Below are 21,475 nucleotides of genomic sequence, written 5' to 3' on the forward strand. Positions count from 1 at the left end.
TTTCACATTCCAGTAGGCAAAAGATTACTTGCTGGGGGTGGAGCAGTATGGGTCTTACATAGTCCCCATTTCACAGCCCAGGAAAGTCACTTCTCTGAGGACCCACCCTCTGGGCCCCAGTGAGGAGTCAAGTGTCCCAGCCTCTCTCTCTGCTCCTCCAGGACCCCTGCCTCAATCTGCCCTGTCTGCCTCCCACGCCAATTTCTGTTTCTCTGTCTCCTGGGGTTTGGTCTGGTGGAGAAATGGTGGCCCAAGAAAGACGGGTGTGAGACGTGGCCCAGGCCACCCCGTGTGACCGTCGGGCCCCAGACGTCCCTCGTTCCTGTCCTTCTGCGGTCCTGATCGTGCAGTCGCCAGCTATCTTTTAACTATCTCCCTCCGTCTCCCCAGTCTCTGCCGTCTGACCACGCCGCCAGCTGTGAGCGCCTCCTTTCTGATTTTCCCACCTCTGCACCGCAGCCTGGGCTGCCGGCGCCCGTGTTCTCCGCCGCCACCAGGGGGCGCGCGCGACCCAGGCTGGGCGCGGGAGCCGCCGAGAGTCCACCCACCTTCCCGGCGCCCCGCCCCGTCTGCCTACGGCCCCGCCCCTCCGGCGCCCCGCCCTGTCCGGCCGCGGTTTCGCTCCCCCGGTTTCCTCCGCGTCCGCCGCGCCCCCCACGCCCAGGACCCCGGCGCCCCTTTCTCGTCTGCTCGCCGGGTCCAGCCATGGGCCCCGCCGCTCGCCCCGCGCTGAGGGCGCGGCTGCCGCTGCCGCCGCCGCCGCCGTCCCCGCCGCCGCCGCCGCCGCCACTGCTGGCCCTGCTGGCCCTGCTGCCGCTCTGGCTGGGCCTGGCGGGGCCCGGGGCCGCGGCGGACGGCGGCGAGCCTGCGGCCGGGGCAGGGCGGGGCGGGGCCCGCGCCGTGCGGGTGGACGTGAGGCTGCCGCGGCAGGACGCTCTGGTCCTGGAGGGAGTCAGGATCGGCCCCGAGGCCGACTCGGCGCCCCCGCTGGGCGGCCGCCTGCTGCTGGTGAGCTCCGCCGAACTCTCTGGCCCCGGCCTCGCATAGACCCTGAATCCAGATCCGGCCTTCGTCCTGGACCAAACCCCGGCACTCACCGCCTCCCCCGAGGCTGACTGGATCCCCAGCATTCCGGCTTCCAAAGCCTGAGACCCAGAGGCCCTCCCCTCCCAACTCGTTTCAAACCCTGGCCTTGCCCCCCCGTGTGCCGGAGCCCCGTTCCTCCAGCCCCTCCCTCTGCCCGTGGCTCCTCGCCCCACAGATGGACATGGTGGATGCTGAGCAGGAGGTGCCGGTAGAAGGCTGGATCGCGGTGGCGTATGTGGGCAAGGAGCAGGCGGCCCAGTCCCACCCGGAGAGTCAAGGCAGCGGTCCGCAGGCCTATCCCAGGGCCCTGGTCCAGCAGGTGCAGTTGGTATATGGGGGGCTGGGGGCTGGAGGAAGGCATTTCAAGGCATCTGCACAAGCCAGACTACCAGGTGGGCCCTGAGGAGCTTCTGGAGAAGCTCTGGGCTTGGGTGAGGCCGTGGACCCCAGTTTGAAGAACTGAGTCAGTATGGTGTGGAAGCAGGGAGGTGAGAGAGGCCAGAGAGAGTCAGGAAACTCCGCCAGGCTCTCAGAGTATCCAGTGGGAAGTTCCTGCTGGGAGTTGGTGGGCAGGCCTACCCTGCTAGGACTAGGGAGGGCACAGCATTGTTTGGGTCCCACAGACCATCTGGGGGAAAGGCAGGAGGAATAAGGGTTCTTGCCCTTGACTTTCAGGAGCTTATAACCAGTCTGTCCACAGGAAATGCTCAGTGCAGGAAATGCTCACTGCAGAGCCAAGAGCTAAGAACAGCTGTGACTGCAGGTGGTGAGACAGGTGTGTGGGCACATATGTATGTTGGCATCTGCCTCTGTCTTCCTGCAGATGCGGAGGGCACTCTTCCTAGGAGCCTCTGCCCTGCTTCTCCTCATCCTGAACCACAATGTGGTGCGAGAGGTAAACCAGCTCAAGCTGTGGGGGTGTGAAAGCCAGGGAACAGGGGCCCAAGGCCAGCTGACTTCTCTGTCCCCCTACAGCTAGACATATCGCAACTTCTGCTCAGGCCGGTGATTGTCCTCCATTATTCTTCCAACGTCACCAAGCTGTTGGAGGCATTGCTGCAGTGAGTGAGGGGTCTGGGCTCCAAAGGACTGGGCTGGGTGTTGAGGGGTTCCTGGCTCTGCCATGGGCTCAGGGGTCTTGGGACCAGGGCCTTTCCTGTTAGCTTTAAGACTGTAGTCTCCTGTTCTGAAAAATGGGTAAGGGGAGAGGAAGGAAGTGCCAGGGCCTGGAGTGAAGAGGCAGCTCTGTGGGCAGAGGAGACTAGCTCCAGCAAGGAGGAAGTCGGTTTCCTGATGGACACGCTCGTCCTCAGGCTTGCAGGCCTCCCTGGCCTGGCTGGTATGGGAACTGGAAGAAGCAATAGCCAGGAAAGGCCGGGTCCAAAGCATAAGAGGTGTGGGGTGATATTTGGGGTATCCTTTCCCCACAACGCTGGAGGAGGGGGGGCCTGGCTTCCCAAGAGCTCTTCTGTCTGGCCCCTCTGTGGCCTTCCCTCCCAGGAGGACGCAGGCCATGGCTGAGATCACCAGTGGAGAGTCCCTGTCAGCCAACATCGAGTGGAAGCTGACCCTGTGGACCACCTGTGGCCTCTCCAAGGATGGCTACGGAGGATGGCAGGACTTGGTGTGCCTGGGAGGCAGTCGGGCCCAGGAGCAGGTGGGTGCCTGGGGAGAGGCGGCTCGGGTAGGGCCGCACATATGCCTCATCTCAGGTCCTGTAGCCTCTCGTGCCTTAGTGGCAAGGAGCTCCTCTTCCATCTCCCAGGGCTCCATGCAGTGCCTGACCCGGGGTTGTGCACAATCAGTGTTGGCTGCTGCTCTGTCATTCTCCTACTCAGAAGACTTCTTTGGCTCCCCATTGCCTGCAGAATAAAGTTCAGACTCCGTAGCCTGGCTTTCCAGCTCTCCTGATCACTGACTTTTTTTCCCCCCTAGTCTTCCTTATACCTGTCATCCTGTGCCATTTACTGGTACACATACCCTGGCCTTCTGCCACTAGGCCACTCCATGCTTGACTGCAGGCATGGACACTCTTTTTCCCTGTCTGCCTATGTTCCAGTCTAGCCAGAGCCCTCACAGCTATCCTGCCTTCTTTGGAAAGTCTCCTTCAGCTCACTGAAGGAGGCTCCTTCTAAGAAAGGAGCCCATTTCCAAAGGAGGCTTTTTGAAAGTGAGTTTAGAGGGGAGGGCCTCTGGGTCTCACTGTCTCTGTCCCTCTTCTCAATCACAGTTGTGCTGTATCAGGCCTTTCAGAGGCTCTTAGGACAGCCCATCCTGTGTCAGTGTTGGGGAGCATGACTTTGTCTCCGGGAGGTTGGGGCTGGGCCTTGCCTCTGGATTTCCTGATGCTTGACATCAAGAGGGTTCAAAGGTATTCTCTCCACAAGTACTCCTCAAGCCTCTACTCCATGCAGGGCAGGCATGGTCCGGCATCCCGGTGTGTAGCCTCCAGCAGATGTCAGGGGACACGGGCTGGGCAAGGCAGCTTCAAGTCAGGCAGACTTGAAACCTTAGCTGAGTGATCTGAGGCCGAGTGTTTAACCTCTCTGGTTTCCTGTTCTTCATTTGTAAACAAGAACAGTACACAGCCATGGGACTGGCAGGGGATTGTGAAAGTAAAGTTCGTGGTGGGTGCTGAACAAATTGGGCAGGTGCTGCTACTTGGAGTGACTTTATTAAAAAGTGCTTGAATAAATTAGTGGTCACCAGATAACTTTGAGGTCCTAGGACACTTGGGGCTCAATGACAAGGGCTGTGGAGGGTACAAAAGGGCTGAAGACCTGAGCTACATGCTGAAAGGCTCAAAGACAGACAGGGAAGAGAAACTCTTCCACACAGGGGACCTTGGAAGCTGAGGCGGCAGGTGCCGATTCCTGCTTGAGCAGCCCTATCTGAAACACAGCTCTGAGGAGGGGGCGGGCACCGACGCTTGGGCTATGTCCCCCTGGAGGGCAGCCCACACTGACTTCTGGGAAAAGCTGCTGTTTGGTGAGGAGCTGCTAAATGAGGCTGGAGGTAGGAGAGGAGCAGGTGGGAAGAGAGCTTGCAGAGGCTGGAGGTGGAATGTATGCAGCCTGCAGGTCAGTGGTTGGGCAAAGCTGGACAGCAGTACTGCTGGGCGGGGTGTGCTTGTGCAGATGTTGGGTGGCCATGGCAGCCGAGGTGTCTGCAGGGCGGCTGAGGCCAGCTCTCAGCTCTGAACCCTGGGCCCAGTCACTGTCCCTCCAGTCTGGGAATCCAGAGCTGCAGCACCCGTCAGGACAGTCGTATCTCATCCTTGCTACTTTGATGGACAAGCCTGCCCCTGCGCCCCCTCCTCGCATAGGGATCCCCAAGATACGCTGAGCCAAGGGAGGCTGTGTCTCTGGTCTCCAGTGGGCCTCTAGGCCAGCCATGCTCTTGGCCCACCAGCGCTCTGGCTGCCCCACAGCAGAGCTCCAGGTTCTGCCCTGGAGAGCTTCCATTGTAATGGCCACTCCATCCTGCCCTGTGTCAGCCTGACTCAGCATGGCAAGGGGCACAAAGGCTGGCAGCTCCAGCCCTGGGCTCATGGACCCCATCTGCGGAGATAGGCCAGAGACGCTGTCACTCTGCTGGGGTGAGTGCTGAGCCCACACCCTTTAGGGTATAGCGAAGGCATCTGAGCTCAGCCTGGCAGCTTGGGGAGAGCTTCCTGGAGCAGGTGCCACCATCCCATTCCCCAGGGCACATGGGCACAGAGCCCTGTGGGAGAGGGTGGGACGGAGCAGGGAGCAGGGGCTCACTGACACCTCTCAGTAATGGGCCCGAGTGCCTCTGCCTTGAGTAAGAGCAACAACTTGGGTTGCTAGTTGCAGTCAACTTTGTCCTGAGTGGTGACTTCCTTTAACATTGAATAATATTTTGGCCCTTTTCCCGCACATGATCATAGCTGAACTTCAGCACTGGCTGGGGAAGAACATGATGGCAGAAAGCTAAACCAATGCATTTATTAGTCGTCACACACGCACGAGCATGTGGTACTGGGCGCCTGTGTGGGTGAGCGGGCTGGGCTTTGCTTACCTGCCCCTTCATTTCCTGAGCAGCTCTTTGGTAGTCAAAGCCCAGCTGCCGCAACACGTATGGTGGGAGTTACGGCAAGGTCACTGAGGTCCCCTGGGGCCTCTCAAAGGCTGAAGGCTGGTCAGACATGGTTCCTCCTGCCAGCGGGGGCCCAAGGACCACCCAGGGCAGCAAGGAAACACACGGTTAAGAGTGGGCGGGCTGCACAGGGGAAGGCATGGGGCAGTGGCCAGCCGTGGTGCTCAGGCAGCTCTCCAGAGCAAGGGGCATCTGAAGGCATTAACCAAAGGAGTGGGCGAGGAAGAAGAGTTCCTGAAATGGGAAACTGGAAAGGCACAGGCAGAGGGAGCAGGAGCATGGGATGCCCAGAGGACGCAGGTAGTGGGATCGGGGGCTGGAGGCCAAGAGGATTTGGGTTTTCTCCTTAGGGTGGGGGACGGGGTTAGGGGCATTGGAGGAAAGGTGTCAAACAGGTGTGCTGCATGACCAGGTCTGCAGGTGAGATCCCCGGGCTGTGGGGGGGGGGATGGGCAGTTTGAGGTTGCAGCAGGGGAGCCAACGAGCAGTAAAGGAGGGGCCTGCGAGACCCCCAGGAGAACAAAGTAACGGGTCTGGTGCCCTCAGACAGCACGTGGATGGTCAGCCGGGACGGTGGGTGGGTGGTGACTCTGAGAAAGTGGACCAGAGGTGTGGGGTAGGGGCGGGGGTGGGAAGGTGACAGGGTCCTGGGCTGGGGCATCTGTGAGGCTCCCACATAGAAGCTTCCATGATTGCAAAAACATGAGTTTGCTGCCTAGGAGGGGACGGTAGACCCCTCAGCAGCTGGACAAGGAGCTGTGCAGGGCAGAGCAAAGAGCTGGGGCAGGCCCAGGGAGACACGGGCGGGAGGGACAGAGGCTTCAGAAGAGGAAGCCAGGAGCCTGCAGGAACACAGGGCCGATGGACCTCACCTGCCTCGGGCATGGGGTAGATTTACTGGGGAAAGAGTGCGGGGTGGCCCCAGCATCCCTGATACTCTGCTCCACTCTCCAGAAACCCCTGCAGCAGCTGTGGAATGCCATCCTGCTGGTGGCCATGCTCCTGTGCACAGGCCTTGTGGTCCAGGCCCAGCGGCAGGCGTCGAGGCAGAGCCAACAGGAGCCCGGAGGCCAGGTGGGAGCCCGCCGGGAAGGCCCCGGTGCCTGCAGCCCTTGGGCCTGGTGAACCCTGCCTGCCCTCTCCCCACAGGTGGACCTGCTCAAGCGCCGTGTGGTGCAGAGACTGGCGTCTCTCAAGACCCGGCGCTGCCGTCTGGGCAGGGCATCGCAGGGCCCCCCAGAACCTGGGGCTGAGACCTGCGCCGTGTGTTTGGACTACTTCTGCAACAAGCAGGTTAGTGGCCTGGGCAGAAGCCAGCCTTCAGTTGACCTGTGATGATGTCCCCTACCCTGCCTGCAAGAAGCCTCAGAACCGCCTGACCAGGCCCTTCTCCTGCTAGCCCCCAACATAACCAGGAAGGCAGAATGGGGATGGCTGGCCACAAGGGTTTTTCAGCTCAAGTGAGGGCCAGACACCCTCACTGGGTGGCCTGTCGTGTGGCTTGAGCCCCTCCCGCACACCCTGCAGTGGCTCCGGGTGCTCCCTTGTAAGCATGAGTTTCACCGGGACTGCGTGGACCCCTGGCTGATGCTCCAGCAGACGTGTCCACTGTGCAAATTCAACGTCCTGGGTGAGCACCAAGGGTGGGGGCCCTAGGCTGGCTATGCCTGGTCCCCGCCTGACATCTCTTCCCTGTTCTTTTTCCACCTCCCCTGCAGGGAACCACTACTCAGATGACTAGCTGCCCCAGCTGGGTCTCTGCACAGTGGGAAGGGACCCCTCTCCTGGAACAGGAGATCAGGATGGACAGGACAGAAGGCCCTGTGGGCGGGAGAAAGACAGGGGCCTCCCCTGCTGAGGGGCAAAGTGCCCCACCACATCCACACTGGGAAGGAGGGGCCGCTGAGCCCCGGGGCCAAGGATGCAGTGCCTGGACCTGCCCGGTCAAAGAAGGGAAGCCACTTTGGGGCCCTTCTCTGCCGTCCCTGGGTGTCTGTCTCTGCTCTCCTCATAGGCAGCTCCCACGACCCTGGGCAGGGCCCTGGGGAAGGAGGGTAAGGGGCAGTGTGGCTGTGCCCTCTTCTGTCCGGGCATTCCTGGAGGCTGAGGCTGCAGTGGCCAGGTTTTGTGCTTATTTATTGGGGGGGAGGGGGCCTGGGGGAGAAGCTGTCTGGCCTTGGAGGTCCCCTGGCCTGAGCATCTCTCAGGACGCATCTCAGTCGAGGTTGCGATGTTCCACCCAGAGGCCCTTCCACTGCTTGCTTCCCTAGGTCCTCGGACACTAAGAGCTGTGGGTCCCACTGCCTGTCCAGCTGGGCTCCCTTCCCGGGACCAGAGGCCTTAGAAGCCATCCAGGCCTGTGCCCCGCAGGGCTACAGGTCACTGACCAGGATACTTGAAGCCGCAGGATAAATGTGGTGCATCTTCCAGGGGCATCCATTTTTTAAAGAAGGTTTGGGGTAGAGGAGGTTTAATATTAAAATAAACATGAGTATATTTTAACTTACGACGTAAAATGTTTGTGGATGTTGCCTTGGGCTCTCCTGCCAGTGGCAGGTGGAGTCTAAGATTCCCCAAGGCCCCATGCACGTGTCTAGTTCAAGCCTGGAGCTGTCACTCCAGGGGATTACACTCTCGCGATTAGGTTGTAGTACATGGCACAGTTGAATGTTGAGAGGAAGAGCAGGCTTGACCTAACCACATGAGCCCATTAAAAACCATTTTCTCTGGCTGGTGGAAGAGGAAGCCAGAAACTGAAGCACGATGGGGATCAGTGCATCAGAAATTCTCTGTTAGTGACTCGAACACAGAGGGGGCCATGTGGCAAGGAATGCAGACTGCCACTAAAAGCTGAGCGCCATTCTGGCTGACGGTGGCCTGCAAGAAACGGACCTCAATCCTAGAGCTGCTGCAAGAATTGGAATTCTGTCAACAGTCAGAATGACTTTAGAAGTGGATTCTTTCCCCCAGCTGTTGGAAAGGACTGCAACTGGCAGATATTTTGATTTTGGCCTTCCAAGACCCTGAGCAGAGAACCCGGCCACACAGGGCCCAGTTCTGACCTACAGAACTCTGAGCTAATGAACAGGTGCAGAGGGGAGCTGAGCTGCATCAGGTCCTCCTGCTGGCTTGGGCCCAGGACTCCTGCCTCAGGGAACTACCCGCTCCCACCCCAAGTGAGTGGCTGAGCTGGGGTATCCCAGCCTCCCTCAGGAACCCTGGGCTCCACAGAAACTTAAGTCAGGCAGACCCTGGCCATGCCAATTTGGCTGCACACACAGCCCCTGACCCTTCTCTGTAAACTGAAGTGCTCTACCTGTCGGCCCCCCACCAGGGGGAAGCGGAGGAAGCTGGGAGCCCCCACCCTGAGAAGTCCTCTGGGGTCTTAGAACCTGTCCTGCACAGGCAAGGTAACTCGGTAGGCCAGAGACTTCATGAGGAGAACCACTGCGGGCCGGGCGTGGCTGGTGGCATCAATGCCTGGGCCCCAAGGGGCAGGCCTGGGAAAGCCAGGCTGGCTGGGTTGTCCCACTCTCATCGTGAGACATTGCCCTGCTTTCAGCGGCCTCCTGGGGTTCCAACATCCTGGACTTAGAGAAGCCCTTTGTGACTCACACTTCCTGAAGGTGAGGAGCTCTTCAGTGAAGGGAGCGCTGGCTTCTGGATCCTCAGGGTCCCCTTCCCTGGGTTCCGAGCCTCAGGGCGGGGTGGGAGGTCCCAGATCCAGGCCCGGGGCAGTGGTAGGTGCCGCTGCCCTCTGCCTGCAGCCTGAGCGTAGAGCTGGGAGCCCGCCTGACCCCCTCCTTCCCTGGGCTATTAGCAGGCCCACTCGGGCGGCTGCTCTCCTCCCCTGCACACTTCCTACCCTGACCACTCTTCACTGGTGGTTGGGGGGCACAGTCCATGTTACCCTTTGGCTGTTGCTGCAGGAATCAAAGGATTGCCTTTCACCTGGCCTCGGTGCTAAAGCTTCTTCCTGCCCTCAGTGTGCCCCATCAGGAGGGAGGCAGGAAGCTCCTATTTACCGAGCACCCACAGGGTGCCAGGCCTTTGTTGGCCGATGACCCACATGGCTGGGGATTCAGTGGTCCCTGCCCAGGACAGGAAAGGAAGGACTCCACTGGCTTGGCCAGTACTATGAGGCCAAGGTCACTGTGGGCGGATGGCTGGACTTTATTACACTGGGTGGGTTGCCAGTACCTGCCCTCCAGCCCCACCTCACTGCAGGCTATGTGGGCCGCTCCTGGGGCTGGTGTGCAAGGCCAGCCAGGCCCTGGCCTGGTGACAGTCTCCTTCTCAGCCTGGTCAAGGCCCGGATCGGGTTCTGGGCGCAAGTGGTCGGGTGGGTCACATCCTCCAGGGTGGACTTGCTGGGTGGACTGCGAGGCTGCTGAGGTGGGGACGCCTGGGGCTGGCACGGCACAGTCCTGCCCACACTGGCTGTCCTACTGCCAGGCATGTGCTGCCTGCCCAGGGCCCGGAGGGCAAACCAGACAGCAAGACCCCCAGTGAACCAGGGGGACCATCCTGCACACCTGTCCCACCCTGGCAGAGCCTTACTCACCCTGGAGATGCTCTCTGGGCCTGAGCTGGGGACACTGCCCCCTGGATTCCCTTGCTGGGGGGTGCCCAGAGCTGGTTCTGTGGGATCAGCTGCAAAGAAAGCCAAGCTCAGAAAGGCCCAGGAGTCCCCTCTCCACTGTTCAGAGTGGCATAGCCAGGGAGAGGGAGGGAGCGCCTAAGCCCATACCCTCTGCCCCTTCCTCTGAGGGGCCGTTTGAGAAGCCCTCCGGGGCTCCCTCAGCTGCAGTGAAGTGGGGAAGGTTTGCCGTCTTAAATGTATGGTGGGCTCGAGGTGGGCATTTTGAGTTAGGAGGCACTGGAATATCCCCATACCTTTTTGAAAAGTGGAAGATACTTCACAATACTGCAGCCTAAAGCCACAGGCCTTGAGGCAGGCTCTCGCCAGCTTCCCAGCATGGGGCCTGAAGCCCTCTGCTGGGTGGGGGTCCTCCAAGGTCCCAGAGGCCAGCCCTCTCAGGTCAGAGAACCAGGCTGCCCACCTTAAGGCCCCCCTGCTGGGCTACCTCCCGGATTTTGGACAGCATCGACCGGAGCCTTCCATTCTCCTCCTGTAGGACCCGAATGCGGATGTCGTTGGCCTGTACCTGCCTCTCCATGTCATCTGTGACGCTGCCGGAGCCTGCGGGGACACACCACCTGGCACCTCACCCCACCAGGTCTGCCTCCTGTGCCCCAAGGGACAGGCCCTCAGAGAGCAGGCACACCAGCCCTTGGGGGGCGGCCTTCTCCTGTGGCCTTGTTCCCCATCCCCGTGCCCCTACCTGCTGGGAGGTGACCACAGCATTATAGAATTTGAGAGCTGAGTAGGAACTACAGCTCACTGGAGACTTAGCAACTAGGCAAGAAAGATTTCTCCCGAGTCTGCCTGTATTTGGAGGTCAAGAGAAGCAGTGAGTTGTCCAAACTCACACAACTGGTTCTTGGGGATGAGTTACCGGAATTCAGCAAGGATGTCCTTTCCCACTGTTTGGGGAATACATGCTTCCTTCTGACTATAACCTCGTCATATAGCTGCTTGCTCTGGTTATGTTTTCTGGTTTGTAAAAAGGGGCTGTTAGCTGCCTCGTGGGGCAGTTGAGAAGGTACAGAAGGGCCTGGTACATAGCGCTCAGACTGAGGACTTATTGTGACCAGTTGTCAGTGGCTCTCCTGACAACTCTTGATTTGTCCCCCAAAGTGTTAGAGGGTGGAGGGGTGAGACCCAGGTTGCCTGGCATCCAATCCTCTGCTGAGATGAATCCTAGCACTTCTGTGCCATGGGCGTGCAGGACCCTGGACAGCTGGGGCTGTTCTCCTGGCACTGGCCCCATGGTGTGGTTGCGGGACGCACTGGGGGGTAGGAAGCAGGACAGGAGACACAGGGAAGTCAAGCAAGAACTGGCATGTGACATGGTAAACAGGCTACAGAGGCAGCCAGACCTGTGTCTGGATTCAGCTGTGTGACTGTGGGCAGTCACCCGCCCTCTGGGCTTGTGTCCCCATCTGCACAGAGGAGTGGAGAATAGGTGAAGCATCTGGGTGTCCTGGGGCTCTGTAGGGCTGCACTGCTGGTCACCCTTGCTCTGCCACCCTTGCTGCAGGCTGGGGCATCACAGACTCCAGTGAGCTGCCCAGGCAGGCCCTCCGCTGCCTGCCCCAGGCCCCAGTGTGCCCACCGTACCACTGCCAGGGCCCTACTTTGGATCTGGGCCTCGACGGGCTTGTGCAGGTCTGGAAAGGCCACCAGCAGCCGCTCCCGCTCCGTCTGCTCCACGAGCTCCTGCTCCAGCTCTGCGATGGTCAGCCGCAGGTCTGTCGTTGCCTGCTCCAGGCCCTGCTTCTCCTGCTGCAGGCTCTGCAGCACCTCCTGGGGCAGAGGGCAGCTCAGGCCTGGCCCGAGGAATGGCTCCTGGCTCCCCTGGGGACACCCCATGCCCTCCACTCCCCAGACGTGGGGCAGCCCTGCAGGCCCTCAGCTGGCTTGGGGGCCCTGCACCTCCCGCTGCCCGTTCCCACCTGCTGGGCCAGGAGCTGGCACTGCCCCTGCTCCCTCTCCTGCTGCGCTCTCTGCAGCTGCTCCTCCACATGGGCCTGCCGAGCCTCGGCCTCATCCAGGCTACCCCGCAGCTCCTCGCGCTCCTGGTCCAGGCTGCCCAGCTGCTGCAGCAGGGCTCGGTGTTTGGCCTGCAGGGACTGGGCCACGATGGGCAGGCAGGGAGGCCATGAGGGCCACAGGGCTCGGCCCAGCCACACGGGAAAAACGAGGCTGCCATATCTGCAACCTTCAAGCCTTCCCCTTGTGCTGTGTCTGCCTGTGTACGGGGGAAGGCTGTGCACACACGTGCAGAGGAGGGGTCAGAGGGGAGAAGGGTGCACACCCCAAACAGGTCAAGCTGGCATAAGGTCCTTGCTGAGCAGACAGCTCCTCCAGAACAAGGCCTCATTTGCTGTATCTGTTCCTGGGTCACTGGTTCCCCAGGGCCTGGCTCGGGGGGCTAAGACCCTTGGCAATGATCAAACGAAAACCTGAGTGTGTGCTGGGGAGCAAGTATCCCACCTAGATGAAGCCCTTCCCCTGCCAGTGGGGCCCTCTCCCTGCAGCCTACTCAGCAGGTGCCCTGAACACTGGCATGGGCCCTGCCCTCACCTCCTGGTGGCGGGCCATGCTGTCGACGCGAGCCTTCTCCTTGTCCAGCTCTGTGCTGGCCCAGCGGATCTGCTGGCTCGCCCCATCCAGCCGCCCCGCCAGCAGCTGCACCTGCTCCTCCAGCTGCTGCACCTGCGCCTCGGCCGCCATCCTGTGCTCGGCCTCCTCTCGCAGCTGCTGGGCCTTCACCTCTGCCGGATGGAGCAGGCGTGGGAGGTAGGGAGGCAGGGGAGCCCCTCTGAGCCCCTGCACTGCCTCTGGCTCACAATGGGACCTGAGGGGCAGGTGTCCCAGCCTATCCCTGGGTTTCAGTGTCCTCAGCCACCAAATGGGGCTCTGAAAATAGAAGGTGCTTTCTGAGTGGGAGGTGGAACCCCAGCTCCAGCCATCACCCAACAGTGTGGCCAGGCAGGCCCACCCTTCTTTGTGGGTCCCTTTATCTTTGTCCCAGGAGCCTGGAGGACAGAGATGGAGGCTGCTCATCCCACCATCGCACCAGGTGGTGTGCCGCACTGGGCATGTGGTGTAGGGCCGTACGATGGGGCTCCTTACCCATGGCTTGCGTGGACTCCTGTTGCTGCTTCAGCTCCCCCTCGAGGGTGGTCACCTTGGTTTTGAGGTCACTTGTTTCTATGACAGCCGAGAGAGAGGCCCTTCAAAGTCTCTCCTCGGCCTCACCAGTGGCATCATGCCCAGTGTGCCCTACAGAGTGGTGGCAGCCGTCGCAGGGTGGAGGGGCTGACTAGGTTTGTGGGAGGAGCTCTGGGGAGGTCCCAGAAGGCCTGGCCCCCATTTGCCCTGCTTCCTATGGGCTGGCTGCCATGCTTCTACACCTCTGTGGGCCCCAGAGGTGACAGTAAGGCTCAGAAAGGGCAGGGACTTGCCAAAATCCTCAGGCTTCATGACAGCAGGCCCTGACCCAGGGCCAGTGCCATAGCTGCATCTCTGCCGCATGGCTCTCACTGATGACAAAAAGGCTGCTCCGCTCGCTGGAGGTGTCAGGGGGTGGACTCCCCAGGACCAGCAGGAGTGAGCACCCGAATGCCCGGGCCCCCCCGCCCCTCTGATGGGACAGCTCTGAGGCACTTGTTCTGCACCACCAGCTCCAGAGTCCCTGGTGGTATGAAACCCCATTTGCCCCAGTACAATCTGCCTGAGGAGCACCCCTTTTTGCGCTGCCTTCCCTTCCCTGCATCTTTGGCCCACTCCCCAGCCCAGGTTTCTTCCACACCAACTACTTGTGCCTCCAGCCATGTCACAGGGCCTGCCTCTGGGAGAGCCCACGCTCAGGCTGTAGTAGAGGCCGGGCACTAAGGGGAAGGCCGTGGGGCCACAGACCTGCGAGCAGTTGCTGCCTCTCACACTCCCACTTGGCCAGGCGCTGTGCAGCCTCGTCTGCTTGCTGCCGCCGCTGCCCCTGCTCCTGCTGCAAAGCCTGCTCCAGCTCGCCCACCTGCTTCTTCAGTCCATCCTTCCGTCCCTCAGCCTCCTCCAGCTGGGCCCTGAGGGGCCCGATGAGCTGAGTGAGGGCCCCCACGTGCTCACTGAGGCGTGTCAGGTCTTTGCTCTGCTCTGCTGCCCAGTGGCCCACAGTGGCGGCCGGAAGTGGCCTGAGCCCCATGCTGTCCTGCACCAGATGCTGGAACTGGCCTAGGGACGAGGGCAAGTTCTGGCTCTGACACAGGTGGATGACCATCTTGCCCACCTCCCGCAGGCTGCCCTGGACGCTGGTGCATGCATCGCAGGGCACCAGGGCTGTCTCCACAGTTTGGGAATAGATGCTCCTGGTGTGCTCGGTGGCCCTCGCTGGACACTGCAGGGAGTCTCTGATGGGGAGGCTGTCCGGCTCTTGGCAAGTCTGGGGCAAGTCTGGCATTGAGGAGGAGGGCTTGATGAACTTGGCAGTCACAAATTGAAGGCTCCTGGCTGGTTTGCCCTTGGCTGTGGGCTCGGAGGTGGGGGTCTCCCCTTGGTTTGCCTTTTTCTATGGTCAGAAAAAGAAAGGGAAAGCAGGTGAGGGACACGGGCCTGGTAGGTGAGCAGTTCCCTGGGGATGTTCCGTGACAGCCTCTCCCGATGCTCAGACCCTCAGATATTATCTGACACCAGTGTGAATGAGATCAAGACCTTTCTCCTTTCCTTCTCCTGCCTCACCTTACCAAGCCCAGGCCTCTTGCCTGCTGTCTCTGTCCCCACTGGCTTGATGCAGACACAGGAATAGTACCGGAAATGTAACAGTGATAGCCACAGCTGTTCAGGACCTTCCCAAAGTCCCATAGTATAAATAGCAGAGCCAGGTGGCCCAGCCATGCCCCCTGAGACCTGATTTGCTAACTGAGACACTGCATGGGCCTGGATTTGGAAGCTCCAGAGTTACCACTGTCCCCTTTGGGCAGTGAGAAGCCAGGAAAGGAGGCAGCACACACATGGTATGCTAGGAAGCTGAAGCGAGGGCAGGGTGGACTGGCGCGAGGGTGACCAACCCACCTGGGGGTCCGCCTGCCGGTGGAGCAGGTCCAGGCTCAGCAGGCTATTCCAGAAGCACCGCACCGTGAGCCCCACGGACATGCAGGGCCCCACAGTGCGGGTGGGGGGCACAGTCTGCTCTGAACCAAGGTTCTCCAAGTAGCTCGCGCAGCTCTGAAGCAGCAGCAGGAGCCTGCAGGCAGAGGCGGCAGGGCCAGCTAGGGTGGAGCCGGGGGCCGATGTGCCCTACCACATATCCAGCGGCCTCTGGCTCTGGGAAACTGGCCCCAGCATCAGGGACTTAGAGTGGCTTAGAATATGCTCTGCAGGGCCAGTTTCAAACCCAAGAGGCACTTCCTCCAGGTAGCCCTCCTGGAGGGCTGAGCTTGGGGGCCTCTTCCATATCTTCCAGGAGGCAGAACTTCTGCCTGGCTGTTCCCCACTGGACTACGACGCCCTGGAGCCGGGCTTTGCCTCGGTTGTATCCTGAGTGCTTGCCAAGTGCCGGGTGAGCGGCTGCCTCATCTCCCGCGGCTCAGAGCCTCTGCCTTACGGAGGACGGAGCTGGGACTCCGAGCGGGGAGAAGGCTGCTCAGAGCCTCCAGGTGAGCAGGCAGGGCAGGGGCACCCCGTGGTACCCTGAGTCTAGTCAGGGCTTCTGCAGTGTGAGCTGCTTCTGTGACAACAGAGACATGACGTGAGGAGAGCTAGGCTTCTATCCTAACCTTGGAGTTCAAAATTAGAGTCAGGGGCTCATTTTAAGGAAAAGGAATGTTGGAAGGGAAAGTTCGTATTTTCACGGACACCAAGCTCTTTTTTACAAAACACAGCAGACAGAAGAATGACCTTATCTTGTTGCAGATGCAGGAGGGTCATCCCCAATCCACTGCGGCCTTGGGCAGAGAGGGCCTGGGGCAGGAGGTGCCAGCTGCCTGTAGGCCCTGCCCCTGTCTGGGCCAAGGTGTCCTCTGTGAAGGGGGACAACTGTGCTGGCCACAGTGCTCAGCAGCACGGTGAGGTAGGGACGTGTCTGGAAGAGGACAGAGCATGGCCTTGATAGAGGGGTCAGTGGGGGCTGGGGAGGCAGGTCATCACAGCTTCACACAAGGGGGATGGGTAAACTGGGCCTTGACTCAGCCACAGCAGGAAGGGGTGGACCCAGCATATGCAAAACCACGGAGGAAGGAAGGTGTTCTGGGCTTACATTCAGCCCCTCACAGGTTCCGAATGGTGCTTGCACACTGAGGGCTCCTCCAGGCCTTTCAGTGGTACCCTGGCTTTTGTCCCCAGGCAGGAATCTCCAAACTGCTGGAGTCCCTGCCTGTAAGGCCCCAGTGACTTCATTAGTGTGAGGTTTGGGGAGGTGCAGGGAACCTGGGTTCACAGTCCACGTGAAGTAGATAGAAAGCTGACAACCACGTTAACTTTAATGGTGGTGTAGAAGTGGGACTGTGGGGGAGTCCTTTGGCCTCTTCCCAGCAGGACCAGGATTTGGAAAGACACTTCCTGTACCTGACCCTGTGACAGAGCCCACAAGAGCCAGGAAAAAGAGTCTGGGATGGACGCTCTGGGCAGTGGCTGTGGTGTCCTGACATACAGAAACCTTGAGGAGGCAACTGGCAGAACTCTGGTGTGGCAGAGACCCACTGGGTGGCCAGGACTCCCTGAGGGAGCATAGTCTGCAACACTACAGCATGCGACCAGGTGAGATCACTGTGCTGGCCTGAGCCAACTGTGTCTGACAGGTACTCGGTCAAGTTAGGTAACTGTTGTTGCCGATTTCGGCACCACTGCTGGATGGGGATCCTGCGGCTGCTACTGGTTTAAGGGGCACGTGCCAGCATCCCAAGATGCCTGGGTTTGGTCAGGGCCCTCACCTGTCGATGACGAGCTCCAGCAGAACAGCATGGGACAATTGCGTGAACTCAGGGTCACCTGGCACATGGTCATAGTGCTCTAGCAGGGCCACCATGTCCAGGTCACAGGCCACGCGGTCAGGGAACTTCCAGGAGGGGAAGCGCACAGGCCCGGCACGGGAGAACACATCCACGATGGCGCCCTGCAGGTCAGTGAGGTCCTTGCGCAGGCTGTCCATGCAAGCCTGGCTGCCCAGCAGGTGTGCCATCCTCGCGGCTCCTGGGATAAGCAGAGAGGATCCTCGTCAGTGAGAGCCGTGTGGCCACTGCCAGGGGGACCTTCCTAAAACTCCAAGCTGCTCCATTGCTCCTGGTCTGAAAGTCTGACCTAGATCCTGGGGAGAAGTCTTCCCCCGTCCCCAAGTCACCAGACCCTTTGGGACTGATTGTGGGTGACCTCACCAGCCTCCCTCTCATCCACCCCACCCCGTACCCACGCTGCCAATTCCATCATTCCACAAGTCCCTCTCAGGGCCTGTGTGGACCAGGCCCTGCTAAGTGCTGCATGGAAATAGTTACAAATGAGAATGTGCCGAGTCCTTCCCTCCCTGAACCATGGAACATGTGCTTGGTTCAGGGCCAGGCACCAGTGAAAGTTTTCAAGCAATATAATTATTATTATGGTGATCATTGTTATTAGCAGCAAAGACCATCCTTGCCCACAGGTGCTGCCGCCTTCTATACTTCTCCCTTTCCCCTGCAGTCCCCACAAAACGTCCAGAGTCCATGGACACTTGAAGACCATGGATTGGATGAGCCAGCTTTGGCTCTTGACTCAGTCCGTCCTGTGGCTCACTGCGCGCCTCAGGGGTTCACGCTTTGGCAGCTGGTGTTGGAGCCAGCACTTTGTTCAGAGCTGGGCAGCCCTCTGGGGGCTGAGCCCTGGTCCCTGAGCGCCCTGCAGCAGGGATGCCCTGTCCTTTGTGGAGTCCTCAGCAGCAGAAAGTGCTTCCGTGCACCCCAGTCCCGTCCTGCACTGCAGGGGCTGCTTGGGCAGTGTTGAGGCCATGGCCTCTCTAGCCCCCAGCAAGTCCAGGCCTGGTAGGGAAAACTCTTTCTCCAACCTATTTCCACCCCCCCAACCTCCCTCGTCTCCAAAAATGGCACCCCCATGTCCAAGCAGAGAGTGTTAGCAAAACTATATCCAGACCACACAGAAAAGCCACCACTTCTGTCCACAATACTGCTGCGCACCCCACCACCTCCCAGACTACTGCCACAGTCTCCTTGAGGGGGTCACTCCCTTCCTTCTGTCCAGCACCACCTTGTCTGTTATATAAGGCAGCCAGAGAGATGCTTTAAAAAGGCAACTTAGCTCCTTCTTAAGGCCCTTGAATGGCTTTCTACAGCATAAAGACTAGAACACTTCCTGGGCTCTGGCCCTGCATGGTCTGGTCCCACCTCGGTGTCTCACCATGCAGAACACACCCCCTTTTCACACTTCCTCTAGGCAGGACCCCTCCCTCGGGTCCCCAGGCCAGGTGAGGTCCACCATCACACATCATCAGAGCATCCTGTTCTTTTCCCTCCCAGCACACTTCACACTGGCACTGATTCATTCTTTGAATAATTATTTGTGGTTGGCAGTCTGCCTCCCTGTGAGCACACGGACTGTCTTTTGAGGTCACTGCTGTGTGACCTGGCCACCTGAGCCGAGGGACCTGAGGGCCAGCTGGGAAGCTCAGAGGCACCCAGGGGTGGTTTCCAGGGCTGAGCCAGCCTCTCCAGCCTCCCAGAGGACCAGTCCTTGTCCTCACCTCCACACAGGTGTCTGCCCTGTGGGCTAGGGGGACTGGCCTGTGGGTGCTGGGACTCAAGGTCAGAGGGTCCCAGGTGCCTGGCTTCCTCTCTTCGGTTTCTAGGAATAGATGAAGGTAAGTGTGAGTGGGCACTCAGGGAGGCTTCCTGGGGGCAGGGAGGAGGGGTCACAGAAGATGGGGGCTGGAGTGGGGGCAGAGTGTCCCAGGCTGGAGTAATGGGGTGAGGGTAAGGGCAAGAGGGGTCTCCTGCCTTGAGTGTGAGCACAGAGGACATGCTCCAACAGTGCTACCTATGACTACAGGACCTACTGTGTGCCACTTCTCGATCTATACAGGTGAGGGAGCAGGCTCTGGAATGTTAAGAGGTTAGCCCAAGGTCATTTAAGGTGCTGGGAATCTTGAGTCCAATATCTCTGCTCTGTCTTCAGGCCATCCTGCTTCCAGAACAGTACTGTCCAAAAGAAATATAATGCAAGCTACATATAGGATTTAAAATTTTCTACTAGCCACATTTAAAAAAGTAAAAAGAGGTAAATTAATTTTTTTAAAAAATTTCATTTTACCTAATATGCCAAAATACTAAAACTTCAAAATGAAATCAATATAAAATTATTAAGGAGATTTTTTTACAGTCTTTTTTTGCATTAAGTCTCAAAATCTAGTGTCTATTTCACATATCTCCATGTGCACCATCCACATTTTCAAATGCACCACCACACGGACAAGTGGCTACTGTACTGGGCAGCACAGGTGTAGGGGTCAGATCCTGTGTGTGCAATTCAGCACACAGTCCCTGAGTAGCTACCTCATGCACAGCACTGTGCCAAGAACAGGGACAGAGCTGGGTCTATAGCTGGAAATATGTCTGCTGGAAACCACCACCTCTGTCTGCTGGGCTCTGCAGGCAGCAAGTCTTCGGTGTGTCAACTCGGTCAGTTCTACTCACAGGTCCGTGAGTATCCACCCCACAACATTTCACATATACACACACAAACACACAGGCCCACATCTTGCACACACAGATTGCCTTGGTGACTGCCTCTCTGGAGATAGGGCTGCCCGTGAGGGTTTGTCCCCAAGGAATGAGGCAGAAACAAACAGAAAAAAAGCCTGAAACATTCTGGGTTTCCTTCCTGGAAAGGGAGGAAGGAAGTAAAACAAGCAAGAATTCCCACCCTGGGAGGAGGTGTATTCAGGTGGTACAGCACCTGGACTTGGGAGCTTGCTTGTGAATACACCAAGAAACACGGACCTGTTCACCCTTAAAAACTACAACTGCCATCTGGAGCCATTTGCAATAGCAACTCCTGTTATATTCCAGTTCTGATAAGCAGCAACAAATGCCAAAGCATCAAGAATTTACAAGAGGAAAATACAACTTTGAAAAATATCCAAGGTTACCTTCAGTCATTTTTTCCTGAACATTGGAGATTTGCAGATATAAACATGGTCTGAGAACCACATAGGTGTATGTCAGGTGAAGGAGCATTTGACTCGGGCTCTCTCTCTAATTCCTGGGTCTCCAGTGGAACTCTCAGCCTGAAGCTGCCAGCCCTGCACTCTTCCTGAGGTCACATGGGTGGTGGCACTAATTGAGCCACCACCACCCTGCAGTAGGAGGAGCAGCTAACTGCTCAGGAGTCCCTGGAGTTCAAGGTGGATTAGTGACTCACAGAGAGGGGAAGGAGGTTTTTCTCCACTCCCGTTCAACGTTCAAGCCCTTTCCCTCTCTGAGCCCTAGGACCCTATTCATCTGGTAAAGATTTTGCCACGGCGCCTGCTGAGACTCAGGGCCACCAGAATAAAAACTTTTTTGAAAAGTCTAAACTCATCTATAGTCATTTGTCAGTTTGTAACTCAGGATTGCCAATCGCCTGGATCCTTGGGTGCACTGAAGGGCCCAGTGAAGACGAAGCATGAAGTAACTGCACTAGGAGAGGGGTAAGAATGGTCTGGATTTAGAGCCCAACTCCACCAACTCGGACCTTCACTGTCTTCATCTGTAAACTAATTGCAATAGGACATAAATAGTGTAACGCAGACGGTTTGACACAGGGTCTGGCTCATGGTAAGTGTTCAGTAAATCCCAGCTAACATTATTCTACATTAATAATAAAAACAATGACAAAAACCAGCTATGGGGTGTGTGTGTGTGAGCAAGACAGGGAGGGAATCTCATCACTCCCCCTTTTCTCAAACGAGGAAACTGAAGTTCAGGCAAGGGCTCACACCCGCCCGCCCGCCTTCCGGAGTCGGGAGGGAGGGGAGAAGGGACCGGGAAGAGAAGGTCTAGGTCTGAGGAGTGGAAGCGAAAAAGGCGGGCTTCAAGGTGTACCTCGCAAAGTAGTAGTAAGTGGCGGGCCAGGACACACCTGCGGGCGTGAGGGGTGGCGCCTAAGAAAGCTCCGGTTTGGACGGACCTTGGGGAATGAAGGCGGGACTCTGGAAGGCAGGTCCAAGGGAAAAGGGACCTTTTGGGAATTAGGGCTTCGGACTGGGGTAGGATTGGAGGCCTGAAGGAGGTGGTCTGAAGCGGAAGACCGACGCGGGGGTAGGGAGGCGAGGTTTGGGGGTGGGGGGCCCGAGGGGAGGGGGCTCTTCCAAGAGCGACACCAGTGGGAGGGAGTGGGAGCCTTGGAAGGCGGGGTCCAAGGGAGCGAGGAACTGGCCTGTGCAGTAAATTTAGAAGGGGCCAGGGCTGCGGAGTGCTTGCGGGGGGCGGCAGGCGAGGGCTGTAGACCGTCTCACCAGTCTCCGGGCGTAACAGCCTCAGTCCCTGGGTCTGGTCCGCTCCTGGAACTGCGCCGGAGCGCGCCGGCCGCTCCTGGGATCACCTGCAAATCCTAGCCTGGAGCCCAGACGGCTGCCATAGCAACGGTATTTTTTTTCGCGCGCCGCTCCCGCGAGGGAGGGATAGG

The 21,475-nt window shown here is 58.8% G+C and overlaps 2 protein-coding genes across 8 annotated transcripts; one reads left to right on the top strand and one right to left on the bottom strand.

Annotated features, from left to right (window-relative positions):
* Window positions 1–592: 592 nt before the first annotated feature.
* Window positions 593–7,711, top strand: RNF215 (ring finger protein 215). 3 transcript variants are annotated; one of them, XM_036908802.2, is made up of 9 exons: window positions 593–1,008; window positions 1,262–1,405; window positions 1,910–1,981; window positions 2,062–2,147; window positions 2,587–2,743; window positions 6,160–6,279; window positions 6,355–6,498; window positions 6,733–6,835; window positions 7,476–7,711. In XM_036908802.2, exons 1-9 carry the CDS (start codon window positions 706–708, stop codon window positions 7,547–7,549), a joined length of 1,203 nt encoding a protein of 400 aa, XP_036764697.1. In that variant the 5' UTR covers window positions 593–705; the 3' UTR covers window positions 7,550–7,711. The 3 variants fall into 3 exon arrangements, with proteins under 3 accessions (XP_036764697.1, XP_057347909.1, XP_036764698.1); XM_036908803.2 differs by having other exon boundaries at window positions 594–1,008; window positions 6,924–7,711; XM_057491926.1 differs by having other exon boundaries at window positions 6,733–7,711.
* A 1,646-nt stretch (window positions 7,712–9,357) lies between these two features.
* CCDC157 (coiled-coil domain containing 157) lies at window positions 9,358–21,459 on the bottom strand. Of its 5 annotated transcripts, none has more exons than XM_036908786.2 (11): window positions 21,306–21,459; window positions 16,759–17,017; window positions 14,903–15,074; window positions 13,754–14,399; window positions 12,968–13,045; window positions 12,416–12,606; window positions 11,785–11,961; window positions 11,467–11,635; window positions 10,269–10,408; window positions 9,770–9,858; window positions 9,358–9,671 (listed from the first exon to the last, which is right to left on the bottom strand). In XM_036908786.2, the coding sequence occupies exons 2-11, from the start codon at window positions 17,004–17,006 to the stop codon at window positions 9,434–9,436; spliced, it is 2,148 nt and encodes a 715-aa protein (XP_036764681.2). In that variant the 5' UTR covers window positions 17,007–17,017; window positions 21,306–21,459; the 3' UTR covers window positions 9,358–9,433. The 5 variants fall into 5 exon arrangements, with proteins under 5 accessions (XP_036764681.2, XP_057347905.1, XP_057347906.1 ...); XM_057491922.1 differs by lacking the exon at window positions 21,306–21,459 and adding an exon at window positions 18,555–19,107 and having other exon boundaries at window positions 11,467–11,632; XM_057491923.1 differs by lacking the exon at window positions 21,306–21,459 and adding an exon at window positions 18,555–19,104 and having other exon boundaries at window positions 10,293–10,408.
* Between the last annotated feature and the right edge of the window lie 16 nt (window positions 21,460–21,475).

Source organism: Manis pentadactyla, chromosome 14 (genome assembly GCF_030020395.1).
Source record: "Manis pentadactyla isolate mManPen7 chromosome 14, mManPen7.hap1, whole genome shotgun sequence".
Taxonomy (NCBI): domain Eukaryota; kingdom Metazoa; phylum Chordata; class Mammalia; order Pholidota; family Manidae; genus Manis; species Manis pentadactyla.